This window comes from Clavelina lepadiformis, chromosome 9 (genome assembly GCF_947623445.1).
Source record: "Clavelina lepadiformis chromosome 9, kaClaLepa1.1, whole genome shotgun sequence".
NCBI classification, from domain to species: domain Eukaryota; kingdom Metazoa; phylum Chordata; class Ascidiacea; order Aplousobranchia; family Clavelinidae; genus Clavelina; species Clavelina lepadiformis.
In genome coordinates, this window is record NC_135248.1 from 15,022,720 (window position 1) to 15,041,379 (window position 18,660).

At 37.4% G+C, this 18,660-nt stretch overlaps 1 protein-coding gene and 2 pseudogenes across 3 annotated transcripts; all 3 read right to left on the reverse strand.

Moving 5' to 3' along the window:
* On the reverse strand, positions 1-5,328 carry LOC143470074 (cytochrome P450 2J6-like; annotated as a pseudogene). The gene is made up of 10 exons (XR_013119294.1): positions 5,046-5,328; positions 3,933-4,238; positions 3,661-3,806; positions 3,451-3,553; positions 3,182-3,291; positions 2,992-3,113; positions 2,033-2,145; positions 1,715-1,859; positions 1,470-1,633; positions 1-1,227 (listed from the first exon to the last, which is right to left on the reverse strand). The product of XR_013119294.1 is annotated as a cytochrome P450 2J6-like (transcript).
* Positions 5,329-6,976: 1,648 nt separating this feature from the next.
* On the reverse strand, positions 6,977-11,416 carry LOC143470077 (cytochrome P450 2J4-like). Its single transcript, XM_076967964.1, has 9 exons — positions 11,071-11,416; positions 10,091-10,236; positions 9,764-9,866; positions 9,202-9,311; positions 8,970-9,091; positions 8,795-8,907; positions 8,505-8,649; positions 8,068-8,231; positions 6,977-7,713 (listed from the first exon to the last, which is right to left on the reverse strand). Exons 1-9 carry the CDS (start codon positions 11,266-11,268, stop codon positions 7,396-7,398), a joined length of 1,419 nt encoding a protein of 472 aa, XP_076824079.1. The 5' UTR covers positions 11,269-11,416; the 3' UTR covers positions 6,977-7,395.
* Positions 11,417-12,634: 1,218 nt separating this feature from the next.
* LOC143471425 (diacylglycerol kinase beta-like) lies at positions 12,635-17,756 on the reverse strand (annotated as a pseudogene). Its single transcript, XR_013119545.1, has 16 exons — positions 17,748-17,756; positions 17,483-17,630; positions 17,310-17,386; positions 17,065-17,192; positions 16,615-16,641; positions 16,317-16,558; positions 16,070-16,186; positions 15,739-15,788; positions 15,501-15,575; positions 15,240-15,359; positions 15,021-15,138; positions 13,926-14,097; positions 13,560-13,711; positions 13,102-13,337; positions 12,897-13,026; positions 12,635-12,717 (listed from the first exon to the last, which is right to left on the reverse strand). The product of XR_013119545.1 is annotated as a diacylglycerol kinase beta-like (transcript).
* Between the last annotated feature and the right edge of the window lie 904 nt (positions 17,757-18,660).

Below are 18,660 nucleotides of genomic sequence, written 5' to 3' on the forward strand. Positions count from 1 at the left end.
TTTGCATTTTGCGCGCAATCGCACATTTATTTGTTAAATACACGAAATCAATAGTTCTTGCTGTAATAGAGCAAAAATGCAAACCTTACAAAGCTGTTGACCTTTCGATATGAAATGAAGATAAATGCAACATGATCTAAATTTTAGAAATATCCAGTTTACTCGTTTCCTTAAATAATAATCAGGTTATCATTTGATCAGTTTAGCATTCTACTACACGTGACTAGATTTAATCATTTATAACTGAAGCTGCTGTTTACAACAGGATCAGCGCCTGTTATAGGTTGTACTCAGCTAAGGGTTAGATTAAACTTCGACCTACAGTAAATAAACTAAATTAGGGGAAGTGTGACATCATAATTTGGTATAACTTTTGTTTTTAGGCAATACTAGGTAACACAGAAACCAAAACGTACGAAAATCAAATAAAAACCAAAACAAACCTTTAAACAAGGTTTACAGGTTTGAGTATTCCAAAGTTAACTCATAAATTGTTGCCACGTATCCAGCCTTTTTATTATAAACTGACGGTTACGCGGTACGGTGACCATTAACTCTCAATATTCTATCGGTTTACATTGCAGTTCATGTTTATAACATTATCAAAAGTATCACAAGACCCAGAACGACACTTGTTTAAAAAACGTTCTTGTCAAAAATAAATATGTCGCCTTAAAAACAACGTCGATTTCTGTAAGAACCATGCAAGCAGTTTAATTAATTCATGGATTTAATAATACGTCAGAATTGCAGAACAGTTTAAGTTTGGCTCTCTTTGCACATTGTGTTACACTGGACACACTTTGCCTTTCTTATGATGCTTGCATAGCCGTTATTTAAAGGAAAAAAGCGTATTTCAGGCAACGAATGATTTCGAAAAAGAACAGAGTTTATGCGCCTAAACCTTCATTTAGATTTTCTTTGCAATCATGCAATAGGTCTCTGGTGTAAACGCCAATCCATTGGCGCCATCCTCAAAATGAGGTAATATTCCATCATCAGTCGGAGGTAGGATTTCAAATTTCTGCACAATGGAGACGAGGAAGAGGAAAATCTCCATCCGGGCAAGTTTCTCCCGAGACAGTAACGAGGTCCGATTGAGAATGGAATGATGTCTTTGGATTGAATGAAATCACCGTTTTCGTCGAGAAATCGTTCCGGTTTAAATTTCTCCGGTTCATCCCAAACGTCTGAATCGTTGTGAACAGCCCAAATGTTTGACAGGATCTGTCAAACAACAAAACACTTAATCATTTAAGTTATAGCTTGTAATTAACAGTTTACGCATTTAGATTTCACAGCATAGATTTTCATGTAACGCGAAGTTGTTTTAAATGAACTGTCCAAGTCTGTCTAAATTTGTCCTTTATTTATAGCCAAAGTAATTGCCAAGATTAGATAAGGCTCCGAGATTCCAAGACTTTGTAAGGAGATGTTTTATTTCAAACCGACCGTGTAAGTTCACTCACATTCGTGTTTTTGGGGATAAAGTGTCCATTAAGTGTGACGTCATCAGTTGTTTTATGAGGCACGCCTAGCGGTTCTACTGTGCGATATCTTAAGATTTCTTGAATAAATGCATTTGCGTAGGGCATCTTAGCGTTGTGAGACATCTTCACAGTTCTAGATAGACCTGTTGAAATTGTTTTATGATTCGTTGGAAACTGCTACTTTCTAATGACAAACATTTAAAATGTTCCATATAACTACATACCTATCACGTCCTCTATCTCTTTTCGTAGTTTGCGTTGCGCTTGAGGATAATGAAGAAGACACAGAAAAGACCACAGCAAACACGTGGATGAGGTTTCCGTACCAGCAATAATGAGATCGAAGATAGACCGAGCCAACTGATCGAACTTTTGCAACGAAGAAAAATTAAAGACTCACAAATTAATAAGAAGGTTCTATGTGACATTATGCTTTTCGTTTGTGCTTTATGGATTTGTTCTTACAGAAAAAAGAAAAGTCGTTATATAGCAAATATTGTACAGATCTTATAGCTTCATAGTAAAACAAAGTAATAGTTTACCGAAAAATGATTTTGATTTTCTTTCAAGTTCATCAAAAAAGAATCGATGTAACCTCGCGGATATTTCTCATTGAAATCAGTTTCGGAATTGTTGATCATGCCACGAACATTTTCTGTCAAAATTGTTGTGACGACGAATCAAACGACTAAACGCGGTGGAATAAACTACAGTGCCAGGGCTACCTTACAAAGTGTAGAAAACTCAGCGCTCAAACTCGAGCCCACCAGTCATCTTATCAAGCGGCCCGGGATGTAAGTGCGCCTTAACCATTTGGTCATCTCGTCGCCCATGGTTGCGTACTAGTGATAGCTCTTAAAACACCTGGCATCGTATACAAAGTATGCCCTGATTTGACATTCATGATTGTCTTTCTTCGTCTTCGACTTTAAGCCAAATGTGCCAAAAATTGTGGACTAGGCAGCTAGGACCATTGCACTCGGCTCGCAATAAGGTGTATGTTCCATACCCAGTAAAGCTACAGTTGTAATAATCTTAAGCAAGTTGTGAGCAATAGTTGCTTTGGCCCCGTGAGTGTTCCGAAGAATAGTTCTAAATTCGTGAAATACAACATAAAGGTGAAAAAATGTGTTTGTCTGTCATAGCTACTACGCGTGTTGGTCAGAATTTGCCGTGCAAGTTCGGTAACTGTGGCTGAACGTTGGGGAATCACCGCTTTTTAAGTTAATCGAGTTTTAAGTACGTTATCAGCAGTAAGTTTATATAGAAAGTCATTATTCATTATGGACGTTTGATGAAGAAATTTGCGACTTTAACAAAATGCACCACGTGTCGTAACAAAACGATTCAGTGATGATTTTTTCATCTTATAAATAGACTCGGATTGGTCTAAAACAAAAATCTTAATCGAAGTCCAAGTTCAAGTTTAAGCTCTAAAGTTTGCAAGTTCAGGTTCAATGCTCAAAAACAAAAATACTATACAATAAGAATAGCAACGTACCCATAACATATTCAAGGTCTTGAAGTATTCCATGGTTGAAGAAATTAAATGGAAAAACTTTAAGCAATCCTGGGGCGAACATGCTTAATCTCACCAAGCTACTTTTAACTGGATCAGTGAAGCTGATGAATGACAAAATGGCATGAGCGGAAAGACTGCATTTTTAAAGATTTTCAGTATAGGTACTTACTATTGGAATATTCGCTCAAGAAACTGCTGGTGTTTGACGTCATCATAATCAAATCTCTTTCCAAGTAATACGCTGCATATGACGTTTGCGGTGGCTTTGCGCATGTATACCTAGGTATGGAAGATTTTGTCATGCTATCTTGAACAAACTTTACTGTGATATGCCTAAGTCTTAACATTTTTGTTCTTACCGTCACGTATTTCTTTTAAAATATATAAAAAATATAGTCTATGTATCTACAGTATATTTTTAATCAGTAGCGTCATTACCGTTATGGGAAATGGCTTGCCATTTGCTAATTTCATAACCTCGACTAAGTGAGAGGCTTCCACTAGTATTGTGTCTTCAGAATTTTGACGTCCATCTCTGCACCTTGGTAAACATTCAAGGGAGCTGAGCTAGAAACTTTTGTTTATTCTTAGGGCTTAGTGGAAGTTGTAGATGCAACTGCTGTACAAATGGTTGTGGAAGATACTCACGCCATGATGGTGGTTAAAGCAAACTTTCTCTGCTTTCGCCAGAGACCTCCGTAATCTGCCAATAAAATGCCTTCTTTTTCACGAATTTGGTCAAAAAATGGCATCTTTGGTCGTCCCGAGAAGACGGCGCGTTTTGCAACAAAGGCCTGTCGTTGTCGTTGTTATATAGAGACAAAGTTATTGATCATACAAACGAATCAAGTATAAGTTATACTGAAAACGGATCAAGGCCAATATTGTAGACAAAATTTTTAACAAGACATGCTTTACACCTGCTTTATTGACTTCAAATCGTTTAGAATTATCCAGTCTTGTCTTCCCAAACGGACTGACATAATTGCACCGTAAGTTTTACTCCATTTTGCAAAAAGTCTCTCCGGGTATTTCCCCACAGAGAGAATCTTTCCCAACAAGGGGAATCCTCTTGGTCCTGGTGGAAAATTTTGTGGTCGCTTGTACCAGTCGTAAAGCAAGGTCATGGTTACAAAAGCGATAACGAAGCAGGCAAACGTAAACATGTTGTGTCAACCGGGTCAGTAGTAACTAAAGATGAAAGTCCAAAGTTATTCAGAACCCTTCTACGAAAAAAACATAAATCATGTTAAATTAGCACCCGTGAAGACTGCTGTGAATAGTCTGCAAAAAAGTAGCTTAACAAGCAAGTCAAATAATAAAGGCCAAGATAGTAATAACTAACAACAATAACACAACAAATAAACAAGTGACGAATTATTTCGTTTCAATTCGATATTTGATTTCGATCTTATAAGTCCTGAAACAGATATTTCCATATGCCATGTCAGGTTTGTTTTTACTGTTTACATGCAACTTAATATTTCCTGCAATCGGTCAACCATTTTTACTGAAACGCAATTTTACAAGCGCTCCTTACCAAACACTGGACAGGAAATTACACTTTGCAGTTCCGGAAGTTGTGCGCACACAGCATACAGTACACGTGAATAAAATAAACAAAGCTCAGTACGTTTAAAATTCTTTTCTAACATCTTTCATCGTGTTATTGGTAGGACTGTAGACCTAATAATTATATGAATTACTTCAAGATTTCAGGATAGTATTCATAAAGTAGTGTAAAAGGTAAATGGCATTTGTAAACTGGCGTAGATTGCAGTAGTTCATGTATTGTACTAATTGTCATAATTAGCCTCATACCTACGGATTTATCGTGCGGATCTGTTAATATTATAATGAAGTTGACAACCAGACTTCCGACAAGCTGTGCATTACTCCTATCAAGATGGATTTTGCCGAATTTCCGCTAAAACACTCGTTTTCCCGTTCATTGAAAAACATATCTGTCCATACGTCGAGCCTAAGGCAAGGAAATTATGCTTCAGTTTTTAAATGACGCAAGACAGACCTACCACGTTGCAGAACTTTATGAGCCCTCCATCACACCTTACACCTGGACGAAGTGCTCAAGATTTTTGTCGGACTGCGTTGACCCACTGTCACTGTGCGATGCAACTCGTCATCTAAGTGAAACGTTGCAACAACAAACTCTCCACCAACACTGCTAAGCACAATCACGGGGGAACAGGTCTTTCTTCTGTTAACGGAATTCGCTTGCAGAATCTACAAACCACAATTACGAGACTCTCTATGGAACACACCATGCTTGCAGGTGGACAACAAAACCTTCGCAGACAAGCGTCGGCCGAAAATGAAGCCACCTACTAATCTTTTAAAGATATTGTTCGCCAGCCAATCCTTATCATTACCTAACTAGGCCACATTCGCTATCAGCGACAACCATTCGGCAACGAGCCACGCCTCACTCCACACAAAAACATTCCATTCCTTTTGTTACTCTTAAATGCGTTCATGATGTTGTATCTATCATTTTGTCATGTGTTACTTCTAACTTTGGTATATAACCTACTACGTTTACTTTCACACTAAATATTAGTACTCTTTATACGGAAACATTCTATTTTATATGAAGCTTATATTGCTGTCCAACGTATTTCTACCGCGAACATAATTTTTTGAAATGCTCGAGGGGCGAGATACTGTGCTACTTGTCATAACTAGCCCTTATTCCTACAGAATTTTCTTGCAGATCTGAAGACAGAATAATGTTATTAGTGTTTTATTTCCTGTGTTTAACAATAAGCGTTGTGTAAAATTTTGTTCGTGTTTAATATGCAGGACCCGTTTTCGATCACTTCCGAATTACGTTATTCATACCACGACGTTCTACGCGTTAAGTCAGATATTAATTGCAGCTCTATTCTGTGCTCTGAAAACAGTAACTGATTCGTTGAGAATCAAAAACAAATAATTATTCAAGACATTGCCAGTTTGTTTCTGGTACTGTGATGCTCAACTAGGCTATCAGGGGTTAATGAATGCGCTATCAATGGAGTTAGACTAAGAAACAATCGACGACGCAATACTTAACAACAATCATCCCTAACTAGGACACGCTTAGATAGCACTATATATTCCTATATACGTTTATATGATATTGTTGAAGTTTTTTTTAAATCATACTTTGAAACTATTTTTATTTATATACGATTCTATTATGCTCCTTTTGAATAATGCACAATTTTTGCAGTATTTGTAAGCTAGGCTATGTACGACTGTGTTTCTCCAAAATCAATATTCAAAGTTTATTTTAGAGGAGTATCTTTGGATTTGTTTAATGTTTAAATGCATGAGAGGAGGAGGCTACCATCATCAGACATCAGCTCAGATAGAGTGACCGTATCACTCGTCTATGCCAGGTGGCCGCTTTTTTAAACAAGTTTTCTTCTTCCAGCTCAAACATGAAAAGAGAAATGCTGGAGGCTTAAGAAGTCGCCTCAAAGACCATTTTTAAACAAACTTAAACCTTTGCAACATCCCTTGTAAAAATATGGACGAGTTTACACAAGTTTGGTTCACCTGGAAACAGATTGCCACACCGCACTAGCTTCGTTCACTCAAATTCAAAGCAACAACGGAGAAACCATTATAAAGCACAGTCGTTATACCGCAAAATTTATTTTAGGCACACAAAAGTAATCCACGTTCATACGCCCTAACATCACTATATGGTACGACCCTAACAGGTTTAAAACTGGTTGTTTTGTTTAGCGTTGTGCTTTCTGGAATTTTAAATTCGCCTAAGCCCTAATTCCATGTCCTCACCGGTTTTAAGTGTAACAATGAAAGGAGTCATGTCCAACTTTTTGAAATGAAATCTTCAAAACTGATAGTTATCCTGCACATGTACGGTATACAGGCATAAGAACATGTTTTTTTTTTCAAACATGACTATTTAGTCCAAAAAAAGAAATTTCTTACCTGCGTCCGTGCTCGTTTTAATAAATGAAACGTAAAATGCAATTACCTGTCGGGGCGCAATTCTTGTCCAAATATATATACATTTATTTTCTGGAAACACTGCAAATTATCAGTGTTTTTGGTTATCAATCATCAAATCAGATACAACTTTTCAGATATAATCATAAATGAAAGCAAAGAGCATAATAAGCTCTATGACGCTATGCAAATGTTATTACTATATTATATACGCAGTCCACCAGCGATTATAAAATTAAATGGTTAATGCGGTAAACCGTAAAGTTTTTTTAATAAACAAAGAAAACTTTTAGCTTTCTTTGCAAATTTCTGGTAACAAGTACAACGAGTATATATAACCCTGCAGGTCATTCTGGTATTGACAGCAAGAATGATCATAACCGTTGTGTTTATCGGAGATTTCTAGATTTCCTTGGCTACCAGGTTGAAGGGAGAAGGAATGTAGAAATTGCCTTTCGCTCCAGCATCGTTTGGTGGAAGCTCAGTTGCCTCCGGATCCGGATAGAATTCAAATCTCCTCACCATGGCAACGAGCATGATGAAGATTGCTGATTGGGCAACTTGATATCCTAAACAATCACGTGGCCCTAGACCGAATGGAATAACGCGATTTGATTGGACGAAATCCCTATTTTCGTTGATGAATCTTTCCGGTTTAAACTTGTTTGGTTCATCCCAAACGTCCGGATCGTTGTGAACTGCCCAGATGTTGCCCATTACCTGAGAAGCGAAAAGAAGAGAAGTGAAGCGTTTCATTTCAGCGCTAAACCATCGTGCACGCGAATAAGAAATAGTTGTATTATGTGCGCTTTATAGAAATGTATGAGTCATGAAAACCTCTAACAGAAACTTGTTAATATAAACAAGGACTCATTTATTTTGTAAATATTGACGTTCGTCCAATTTATTGATCTTTAAACTCTGGAAATGAAACTAACATATTTATGACAACCCTTTGTAGCAATTAAATTTTTGCCAATGAACGAACATACAGTGATCTTTTGAGATTCAAAAAGTATAAAATATCTCACAAGAATGTAAAACGAATTTTCGAGATAGATATATGTGTCTTACTGTTACGCCTTTCGGGATGTTAAATCCGCCTAATTCGGCGTCCTCACTGGTTTTATGGGGAACAGTGAAGGGAACCATTGTCCGGTATCTCATCAGTTCCTGGATGAACGCGTTGGTGTACGGCAAGCTTGACTTGCAAGACATACTGACCGGGGCTGATCGACCTTGAAGTGCAAATGGTATCGTTATTTCTAGCGGTTCTCTTTCGTATTTTGTGTCTAATTGTTGTTACAAATCAGAGTTTTGGAAATAACTTCACAGACGACAACAAATCGTTTAAAACATTGCGTGACACATGCTGTTTATCTTAAGAATGGAAAATTTTACATCTGTAAACGAGGAGAACAAATGTTTTTAAGAACAACGTTACTCGACCACACAAGCTGTTAAAAGATTGAATTGAATTTTGTTCAGTTGAAACTTCAACCTTGGCTCACCGATAACTTGATTTATTTCTTCTCTAAGCTTTGTTTGAGTTTCAGGATAATGAATCATACAGAGAAGACCCCAACCTAGCATTCCCGCTGCAGTTTGTGTTCCGGCTTTGAACAGCTCCAAAGAATATTGGATCAGCTCTTCCTCCTGTAATAGCCGTAAACAGTTGCAAATATTGTGTAGTTTTAAATAAATTTGTTAAATTTTGTTAAATTTATTTTTTACAGTTCATTTTCTTGACATAGATTCGTAACATTAATTGCAAATGAAATACATAATGCCAAGAATTTACCGTAAAATGTTTCGTTCCTTTCTCCTGTTCAACAAAATACGCGTCTACGAAACCTCGGATGTTGCTTTTGTCAAAGGTTTTCTTGTGTTCAGCGATGATATCAGTGAACACTCCTGAAGTTCAAAGCAAGGTTATGTTATGTGGAAACCAACGAAACCTTGACGGGTTTTCTTACCAAGCAGATGTTTGTAATATTCTAAAAATTCTTCATTGACACTGCTGAAAAACGGAAATGACATCAGACACGGAAGCAACCCCATAAGACCAGTAGCGGTACCGGCAAAATTGCTTTCGTCCCTGAGAGTACAAAAGAATATCTTTAATGATAACTTCGCGGTTTAGTTTCTTATCGATGTCTGTTGGGATATTTCATGGGTTGTTCGATATACTCGGAAAATTATACCAACTTTTTTATTAGTGCTGAAAACATTCGATTGAACGATGGGTCTTCGTAGTTGCTTCTAGCTCCAAATTGGAGACTCCAGATGCAATTCGCGACTGCTTTATCCAAGAAAAACTGTATAAAACACCGAAATTGATGGCTATCTAATGATGGTAAAGTAATGACGGCGATGGAGTATTACGCAATGTAAAATCTATCTAAGTCTAATGTAATGAATGGAGTCGCATTTTTATCTGAATTAACTTGATTTGTTTTTTAAATGACTCGAATTGACTCGACTAGTCAAGGTAAGTAATTACTCAAACTTATGCCACTGCAAGCGACAAATAAAAAGTCACACAAATATAAAAAAGATATCGATGAAGCCAAAATTTAATCCACCAGAACAAATGCCAGACAGCGTCATTTAAAGTTCCGTGTGAAGTCGTTAAATTCTATGACGTTAAAGGAATTGATTTGACGTGATTCGAGTCAGAGAATATATTATGCTATATTTCAAGTCAAGTTATAGTGTAACATAAAATCTAAATTAAAAGAATTTTTAGAATGCTGTTTCATTTCTTTACCAGGAGAACGAAAGCTTTTCCTTCCTGGGCCCTGATTACTTCCACCAGGAGCTCCGTTTCTTTCATTACCCGATCTTCGATTGTCTTTGCTCCAATACCTGAACTAGGAGGTTTTACAGAAACAAACAGAATTTAAAAATAACGAATCTAACCGGATCATTATGCTTTTTCCAATGTTACAAACTAACTCAATAACAAAAGCATTACTTTGATTATATCAGACCTGCAGACCTGAAGCACAAGATTCACGCTTTAGATTGTGACGGGAAAATATTAAACTCTTATTCTGACATTCTTTGTTGAGCTTTTATGACAGAAAAGAAATACCCTCTTAATATCTTTTCTCCAAAAGATCGATATGCTTTAAAGGAGTCTCCATAGTCGACGGATCCAAGGCCCAGACTCTTGTTGTATTGATTAAGAAGAGGTATAAGAGGCCGGCCAGAGAATTTGGTCGGTTGTTCAACAAATCCCTAAAAACAGTGAAAAACTTGAGTTGGTGTGTTAATAATTATCTTCTATTGTGTTCAACTTTCCTGATATTAACATTGCAATAAAGACAAGCTGAGCATAGAAAGTGACTAAAAGACGTTTGATTGTTGCCTTCCAAGACATAAACATATTTGTGGATACAACACAAAAATGGTGAAAACCAGAGCTTATGACGAATATTTATAGAATTTCTGTTTCAGCTTCATGAGATGCTGGTAGCCATATTTTCAGACAAAAATGGCTAAAAATGTAACATTTGTATGATTGTTGGTCTTATGGTTTATAGTTCGTGGATGTTGTTCTACCTATTTACTTTGAGTGTAAGATTAACATAGACAGAAGATTGGCAGACATGGTAGCCAACGTTTCGTTTCAGACTTGAAAAATTACCAATGTGACATGAGATAGCGCCATGCAGTAATGCAAACCTGGTGACCCCGTCGGTGATAAGAAAAGGACTAAAACGTCATGCTTGAACGCTGCTGGGAGCAAGTAATTGCTCAAAAATAAGATAGCGCTGACATTACGTCACAAGGGTTGAAGTTTAAAGAGAAACAGAATTATGGACGCTGAATCGGTCTCTGGAGCCCTCTTTGCCTCTTGATGAGTCATGCGTGCCTTTGATCGCTAAACTTATTTGAAATGCAATTTTGTCCTTTTTTGTCTGTTTGTACTTGTCACACTTTTGTCGACCCTGCAATCTAAACGTCACTTATGGAATTAACTCCATTGGACAAACTTAGACGGTCATATTTCATCTTAAAATCTTAAGTTATCCTAGAAGGTTATCTTGAAACTTTACATTGGTTCCGCACCTGATGCATGGAATCGTAATCGTTCAGCACCACCCAATCCTGACTTCCCATCCGGACTGACATAATAGGACCATATTCTTTGCTCCATTCGAAGATCTTCTGCGCTGGTCCACCTCCGACCCAGGGTATAACTCCGACCAATGGAAGTCCTTTACGGCCGGGTGGGAAGCCTGGACGACTTTGAGAAAAGAAAGACATTTTTGCTCGAGTTCGTAACTAGCTTGTTTTATTGACTGTGTTCTTGTTTTTCTATTCAGTCACCTTAGATTATTATACTCAGTTTTTTGGAACCAACAACACGATTCATGCAGAAGCAAAACCTTTTCTATCAGCTACTGCACATCGATTGCACGAAACGCTATAAAATATAATTTCCTGTGCTTCAGGATGTTGTGATCTCTTTATACGTTTCTGAGGTTCAAATTACATTATCCGTGTAAAATGTTATTTCATATTAGAAGATAAGACCATGCCATAGCTCGAACAACAAGGGTTTCTGACCTTCTACCTGTTGCCAGTCAAATGTTACCCGTTACAATATAACGAAAACCGTTATATAATGAACAATAATTTGAAAATTGATCAGAAAATATCTAAAACGTGTTTGAGGGGTTTACAACTATTTTATGCAATGAATCGTCAAACCCAACAGCTTTGTATTTGCACCGGTCAACATGGCAACGAGAACCAAACAGACACATTTTCATCAATTGCTCAGCACGTGCATGTACATATGCACCGCGTACTCGTTGGGGTATGACCAGGCTCGTTTGAAACTGGTTACTTACACCGTTGAACCAATCGCCAATTTTCAACAAAAGTGCGTGTTTTGAAAAGGAATCAATTTAACTGGATTAGCATTTGGAACGATATTGCAAGTTTGAAAAAATTATCGAAAATTTTAATTTTGTTGACTTTCTTTTACACTAATCCGAAAAAACTCTTGCGTTAAGCTAAATTAATTTCAGTTTAAAACACTCTGCTCTATGTTAGTGATGTCGATCACGCTTAATTCATTTAACGTTGTTAAAGCATATTATACCTTAACCTAAGGTGTGTGAAAATGCATTCAAGCAAGGTTAGAATCTTGTCCAACGAGGGAAAACTGAACTAATGCTAACACAATTCTTTCGGCTTCCCAGTAATGAGCGCCCTGGCAACGAGTGGCGTGAATTAATCATTTCCAGTAACTCGATTACTTTTACTCGGTGCCTGGTTGTATGACGTAGAATTAACGCTTCCGTTGTCTAGATGAGAACGCTAAACTGAATTCTTATTTGTATAAACCAACGCTTTGTTACTGGCAAAATGTTTTATTGACAAAGACATCATACAGCTCACTTCGTATTGTCGATAAAAGGCGAAAAACCGCCAGGATAAAAGGTTTGCATTTAAAACGAATCTTAAAGTTTTGATGAAAATCGTTTCCGCGCAAGTGTTATATAGGACCAAAACGGCATAGATAAAATGGATCATTGAAAGTTCTTAGAATGCTACTTCCTACAGCACAGTATTCAGCACTAAAACTGTTGCTAGAATCATTCAACATATTTACTCCGGGTTCTTACGACAAGAGAACAAAGATGTTTGCCTGGCGGCAGGCGGCGCCATGAGCATCGTTGCCTGGTTTTCGTGGGAAATTTGAATCTGTTTGTGAGTAAAACAATGCCAGAAAAAATGCACGTTCTTAAAACAAAATGTCCAGATGAACAAACATGCTTAGTGTCTCACCTGAAGCATTTTTACTTGAACCATTTTTACTTAAACTTTATTTTAACAGGAATATGGATTTGTTTAAAGCCAATCACATTTTAGTAAATACCGACCTCGGCAGAGGCCTGCATCCTGCATCCTGCATCCTGCATCGGAATACCACAATTTATTCTTAATCCGGCTGTTGAACTTCTCTGGATGTTTCTCTCGCATCACATGGGACTTCCAGCAGACAAAAGCATCCTAGAAAACATAAATCCGTAAGGGTATGATACCATGACTTGTGACATCATAGGTGATGATGTAGATGCGTCTTACCACATCGATAGAAAAGTAATTGTTGAAGATAGAAAATGGCAGTGGATCTCCAGCTGCTAAGGCATAGGGGTTCGGACGCAATTTAATCTTCCATCTATCTAACATCACCTCTTTGCTCGACTCTATTTGATAGAGGATCTTTTGGATGCTCTCGCCCTCGTACCCTTAACACAGAAAAAGATCGCCCCAGAGCATGCTGCGAGAAAGATCATTTCCCGTCCCAAGTGGACGTTTTTCTTGGATGGAAAGTAGCATATCACGAAATGATCGTGATATGAAAAATAGGCCTAAGCGTCACGATTAACAAAACAATATAAAAAGTGCAACAGGTAAAGGGGCAGTAAATTAAAGTGAAATAATTCATTGAACATGTGTTATGAGAACCACTTCTACTTGACCCGACCGAGCATATTGTAATTTATAATGTTGCGATTACAATTACTGGAAAAACAACCGACCTATGCAGTCCAGGACCCATCTAACGGTGCCATCTCCTCCACAGCAGAGGACTCGGAAGTCGCTGACGTCATGGAAGAAGTTGAAGCCTGGCATCGGGCCGCCTTTGCTCAGGTCATAAACTTGACGGGGGTTGAAGATTCCTTGCAGTTTTCTTAATAAATTAAAATATTTTTATAGATCAAATTTAGTGCATTTTTGGTTTATTTTTTAGAGATATTTGTATCTGTATTTATACCTATTACTTATATTCTGTTCTTTTCCAAGCATTACAATTCTATGAAGTATTGCTCAGTCTTAAGTGTTAAAATTGTACTTTACTTATCTAACAAATTTTCCGCTATAAATTCCTCATCTCAAGCTCTCACCTGACTCCCTGCTTCCCTCCACTTTTAGGGTTGATAAAGATGAGAAGAGGATGAGTCCCTGGCAGAGGAGTGATCTGGAGTCCTTGCCCATCCCAAGACATTGGGTTCATTCTACGTGTTGCTGAACGTGCAGAGAGAAATGACTCACAAGTAGGAGCAGATCGGTAGCAGTCTTAGTTATTAATCTTAGTCACTGACCAACTTCCTTGCCGAGTCGAGATGCAGCGGACACTGAAGCTGAACAACCCTCATCTGACGTAGCTTCTCTTTCCTGAAACCGAAAAAGTACTAATGGTCACAACGAAGAAATTTTAAAATAGGTTTGAAAGGATTATAATTGATGTAAATTAATCCGGATGTTCACAATTATAAGAGTCTAACCATAGTACCAGCAAGGTAAGTCGTATACATATCGGTAGAAGCAAGTGGGGTCTCATTTCACCAAAATCGCAGTCGGTTGGATAGCGTACGGTGCAAGCAGCGTGGAACTAAAAAGAAATGTTATACCCGGATAGAGAATGAGTCGTAGCCTAGCATGCTCCAATATTGAAGCAAAGCACTCACTGCTCTATGGCACCAACGACACTGACGACCAGTTATTGCCTTTTTGATCGGTTTTTTGAATTTCTTGCAAGGATCTTTTTGGTTCGCGGCCACCCAGACATGTTCTGTTTAGATGCAATGAACAAACCGTATTAGGACCTTTGTTAAGTAGAAGTATCGTATTTAAGAACAAAAATGCAGTAAACAACATTGTACCAGTGAGGAGCTTCTTGACTTGGTGTATGTTTCGATACATTTTGTAGTTACTTCGTTAACACAGCGCTCATGTATTGTTGCACACTGGAAAGGGAATAAGTTAAACCTTAAACTACGTACAAATAATGACCTTGTATGACTGGGGATCAATTTTACATTTAATAAAAAGCCGCCTTTTGGTATTGGTACCAATGTAATAGAAAAACTTGCGTTCAAGAGATATTGGTAAAAGTAAACAAAGATAAACGTTAAATGGCACAGCACGTTAGATATTTGAAAGATCAGTTTTAACCGAAAAACAAAATATAAGACATGTTAGATATGTAAGCAGCTTACAAGAACAAGAGAGGCCCTGTTTTCGCACACCAACCAACGGGCTAAAGCACAAATTGCAATTAGCAGAGAAGTTGAAGTGTTTTAAACTCCAGGCATGACTTCCGTCATCTTTTACGTTCTGATGTCGAAATATAAAAAGTCCAATTTATTTAAAGCTATTTCGTGGTAGGTTTTCATGCAATTAAGAAATTAATCACTGATAATAAGTTAAGATCTTACAGTGTCCAGGCCAAGGAAAACGAGCAGTGGTACGCTAGAGAGTCCACCCCGGATCCATTCCTGGAGAGTCACGGCACCATCTCTGTCATAGTCTATCGCCTGCAACATCTCCTGGAGGATCTACAGTGAGAAAAAACCTTAATTTTGTACCGCAATTGTTTTTCTCGTTACTTGATATCGATCCACTCAAGTCTACTTTGTTAGTAGTAATTTACACCACCAACCACAAATCTTCAATTTTCACAAATCATACTCACTGACCGGCCTAAGCTCGGTGACATCCCATTCTAGATACTTAGCAACGTGCATCATTTGAGTGACGATCCGTTCCATTTCCTGGAAGGACAGTTAAAATGAAGACATATAAACAAAACGCATTAATACATCGGACGTATGTAAATAGCAGTCGTTGGTAAATGAAAAGATGACAGGATATGATTTCAAAGCAGCAACACCGTAACTTAAAAATGAGGAATATGATATGATATGAAAATAGTACCACGCTGTCCAATTGTCCGTTGGCATCAGTGTCGTAGAGTTTGAAAACAACTAAAAAACAATGTGACATAACAGGCATAATATTAGGTGGGAATTAGTGAAGCTATAGTTGGACAAACTTAGTAAAAACATTAATCTTATTTTGCAATGCGTTTGGCATATTTACAAACGACCTATGGCTCATATATACTTGTTTATTTCCGTGTTATTAATAAGCTATCATCACAATTCTTCATCGGAGCATAAACACTGCATTGTGGGTTGTATAATACAAATAAGAACCAAATTCTCATGAAGTGGAATGAACAAAGCAATTTGCAACTTCAATTTACATTGCAGCTTGTCCTCAGGCCTTCCTCCTTCCAGCAGAGAGAGATGACAAACAATGTCTTTCACATGAATCACTTCATGGGCAGCTGGAGGCTGATCCGCCTTGGAAGGACTTTTGCCTGATCAAAGGTAAGCGAAGAAATAAAAAAAAGGAGCTCAACAAACAAATATTGCTGCTTTGAAAAAGGAAACTACACTTAATCATTCATGCGTATTTAACAAAACCAATGTATTTTCAGATGCTTATACCAGACGATGGAGATAACGATAAAAGCCTGCTCCTGAAAGTTTTCTTCGTTGGTGAGTTTCCTTTAGATGGATGTGAAGTTTGACTGGAACTGGTTGCAGCCCCTGTTTTAAAACATCCAGTTGCTCCGTGAAGAGTAAAATTTGGCACAAGACTGAGCGTTTTTGCAAAGCAACCAACTGATTTATCTGGTTTAAACAAAGTGTAGCATTTTCCACAAGTTACCACATTATGGCGACAACGGCTTTAAAACTTTTTCCGTCAACACTTTCTTCACTGGAGATTTTGCTTGAACATCACTTTTTTGAGTGGAGTCGGTTGCAGCTGCTATATTAGAAAAAGCAACTTTATTATATAATACACCAAGAAACAGCCAACACAGGTAACCTATAACCAATGGCTAGTTTAAACAAAGCATAAAGTAACAAAGCTTATTAAATTTTGAACATATTATGGCTTCATAACTTTGTTCAACATTGTTTTCGATGATGATTATGCTTTGAAATCAATTGTTTGGTTACGATCAGTTGCAACCGCTTTATTCAACAACATGAGCATTTACTAATAAAGATGTAAGATTTTTTGAAAGCTGCCACTGTATATTCACCTTATTAAAGGAAATACCTCGTTTAAGCTCAGAATGACAGTAAGGTTACATTGGGAAAAGAGTAAAATCGAACATGGCACAAAGATACGAAATAGAGACTAGAATTTGCCGGTAATTTAATTTTAGCACTCTCGTGTATTTACCAGTAGCCTTGGGTTTCATTGAAACATTTTTTCTGAAAAGAGCGGAATAAGTGGATGCAAAAATCATCCGGAAGTTCGGTTTCAAAGTAAGTTTCCATGAAAATTTTAAAGCCTGTGTAATCAATCGTCTGCAAATGGGCAAAAATCATTTCTTTTAAAGGGCATTTTGAATGTTATGAACTTATTACTGTTAATACTTTTAAAACTGAACAAGTTGGGATATCTTACAAATCAATTGTCATCACCTCTTCTTTGTTATAGTTGGACAAAATTCCATCTTCGTCGAATTCTCGCAGCACATCAGATAACTTCTTTGACGAATCTGGGAAAATTTAGTTGCAACTTGTGAAATATTTTTAAATCAAATCAATTTAAAAAAATTAAAATTTTGCAATATAAGACACAAAAATGTCCTCACATTCGATATAAGTCTGCAATCTTTCAAATTCTTCCGAAGTTAAAGTCACAAATTCGCTTTCTGAAGTCACACTCGACAATGAAGCTTCGGCGGTTATCAGTGTAATAAAGGCTGGATCTGCTGTATTTACGAATATAACGCTTAGGATCTGCAAAAATCAAAACATACTTTGTCTCTGCCGACAAAACTCCGCAAAAAACTAATCGCTTAGTAATTTTGAGTCTGCTTTCGTACCAAAAAGACTTTATTTAAATTTACTCCAAACAGACTCCATATTTTTGCGAAACGTAAAAAGGATAAGGCAACTTCCAGGATAAGGGTTGTAGTCCTTTATTTCGCAGGAACAAAGGACTGAATCGAACAAATCCGACACAGTCAGAATACAAAATCGAGCTGTTACTCCAAATCCAAAAAGGCAGTGAGTTATGCGAGATAATTACCAACATTGAAATTATTCTTAGATTTACGTCACTGAAAAACCGCCTTGAATACGGGTCCTAAACCACTTATCCCTAAACTCTTCAAGTCATTCGAACAGTTCAAAAATACCCAACATATAGGAGCTATGAGCAATACCATGAACAATAAAACTACCCATTAACTACAAAATCAAAAACACAAACTACCAAATGGTTCAAACGACGTACACAATTTATTTGGTCTGGATGAAGAATGTCTAACTTCACTTAACATCGTCCTTTGCCAAATCATAACTGACTTACGGTTCATCAACAATTGTACAAAAGAACAAGAATAACGCGTCAAAAATGCAATCAACGGGGACGCGTCTCTTCATTGACGCCGTGGAAAAACGGATCTGGCCGCATATTTATGAGACTAATTACCAGCGGTGTTCAATTAACATTCCACAATCAACATATTAACAAAATCAATATCGTTGATAGTTCCAACGCTTTTCGTTCTATGCGCTCCGATACTTCTATGCAAACGTTTTTGCCAGCAAGCTGACATCAAACACGTCAACTTTCTAATCGCTTCTGGATATGAATTGAAAACTGCAAATGCATTACGAAGCTGCTTAACTTCGCTATTTGTATATAAGATATCTGTACATCAGATGTACATCTGTGTATATTAGGGTTGCCATACGTCAGGATTTTCCCTGACATGTCAGGGATTTTAGTGTTCAAATCCGCGTCAGGGAGAAATGCTAAAAT

What these genes read in the sequence shown, in the direction of transcription:
- LOC143470077 (XM_076967964.1), bottom strand. Translation starts at nt 11,268, where the DNA reads ATGTCTTTCTTTTCTCAAAGTCGTCCAGGCTTCCCACCCGGCCGTAAA. An exon ending in GAAAAGCTTTCGTTCTCCTG is followed by an intron (nt 9,312 to 9,763) that starts GTAAAGAAATGA and finishes TGTTTTATACAG; the next exon opens with TTTTTCTTGGATAAAGCAGT. An exon ending in ATATTACAAACATCTGCTTG is followed by an intron (nt 8,908 to 8,969) that starts GTAAGAAAACCC and finishes TTTGAACTTCAG; the next exon opens with GAGTGTTCACTGATATCATC.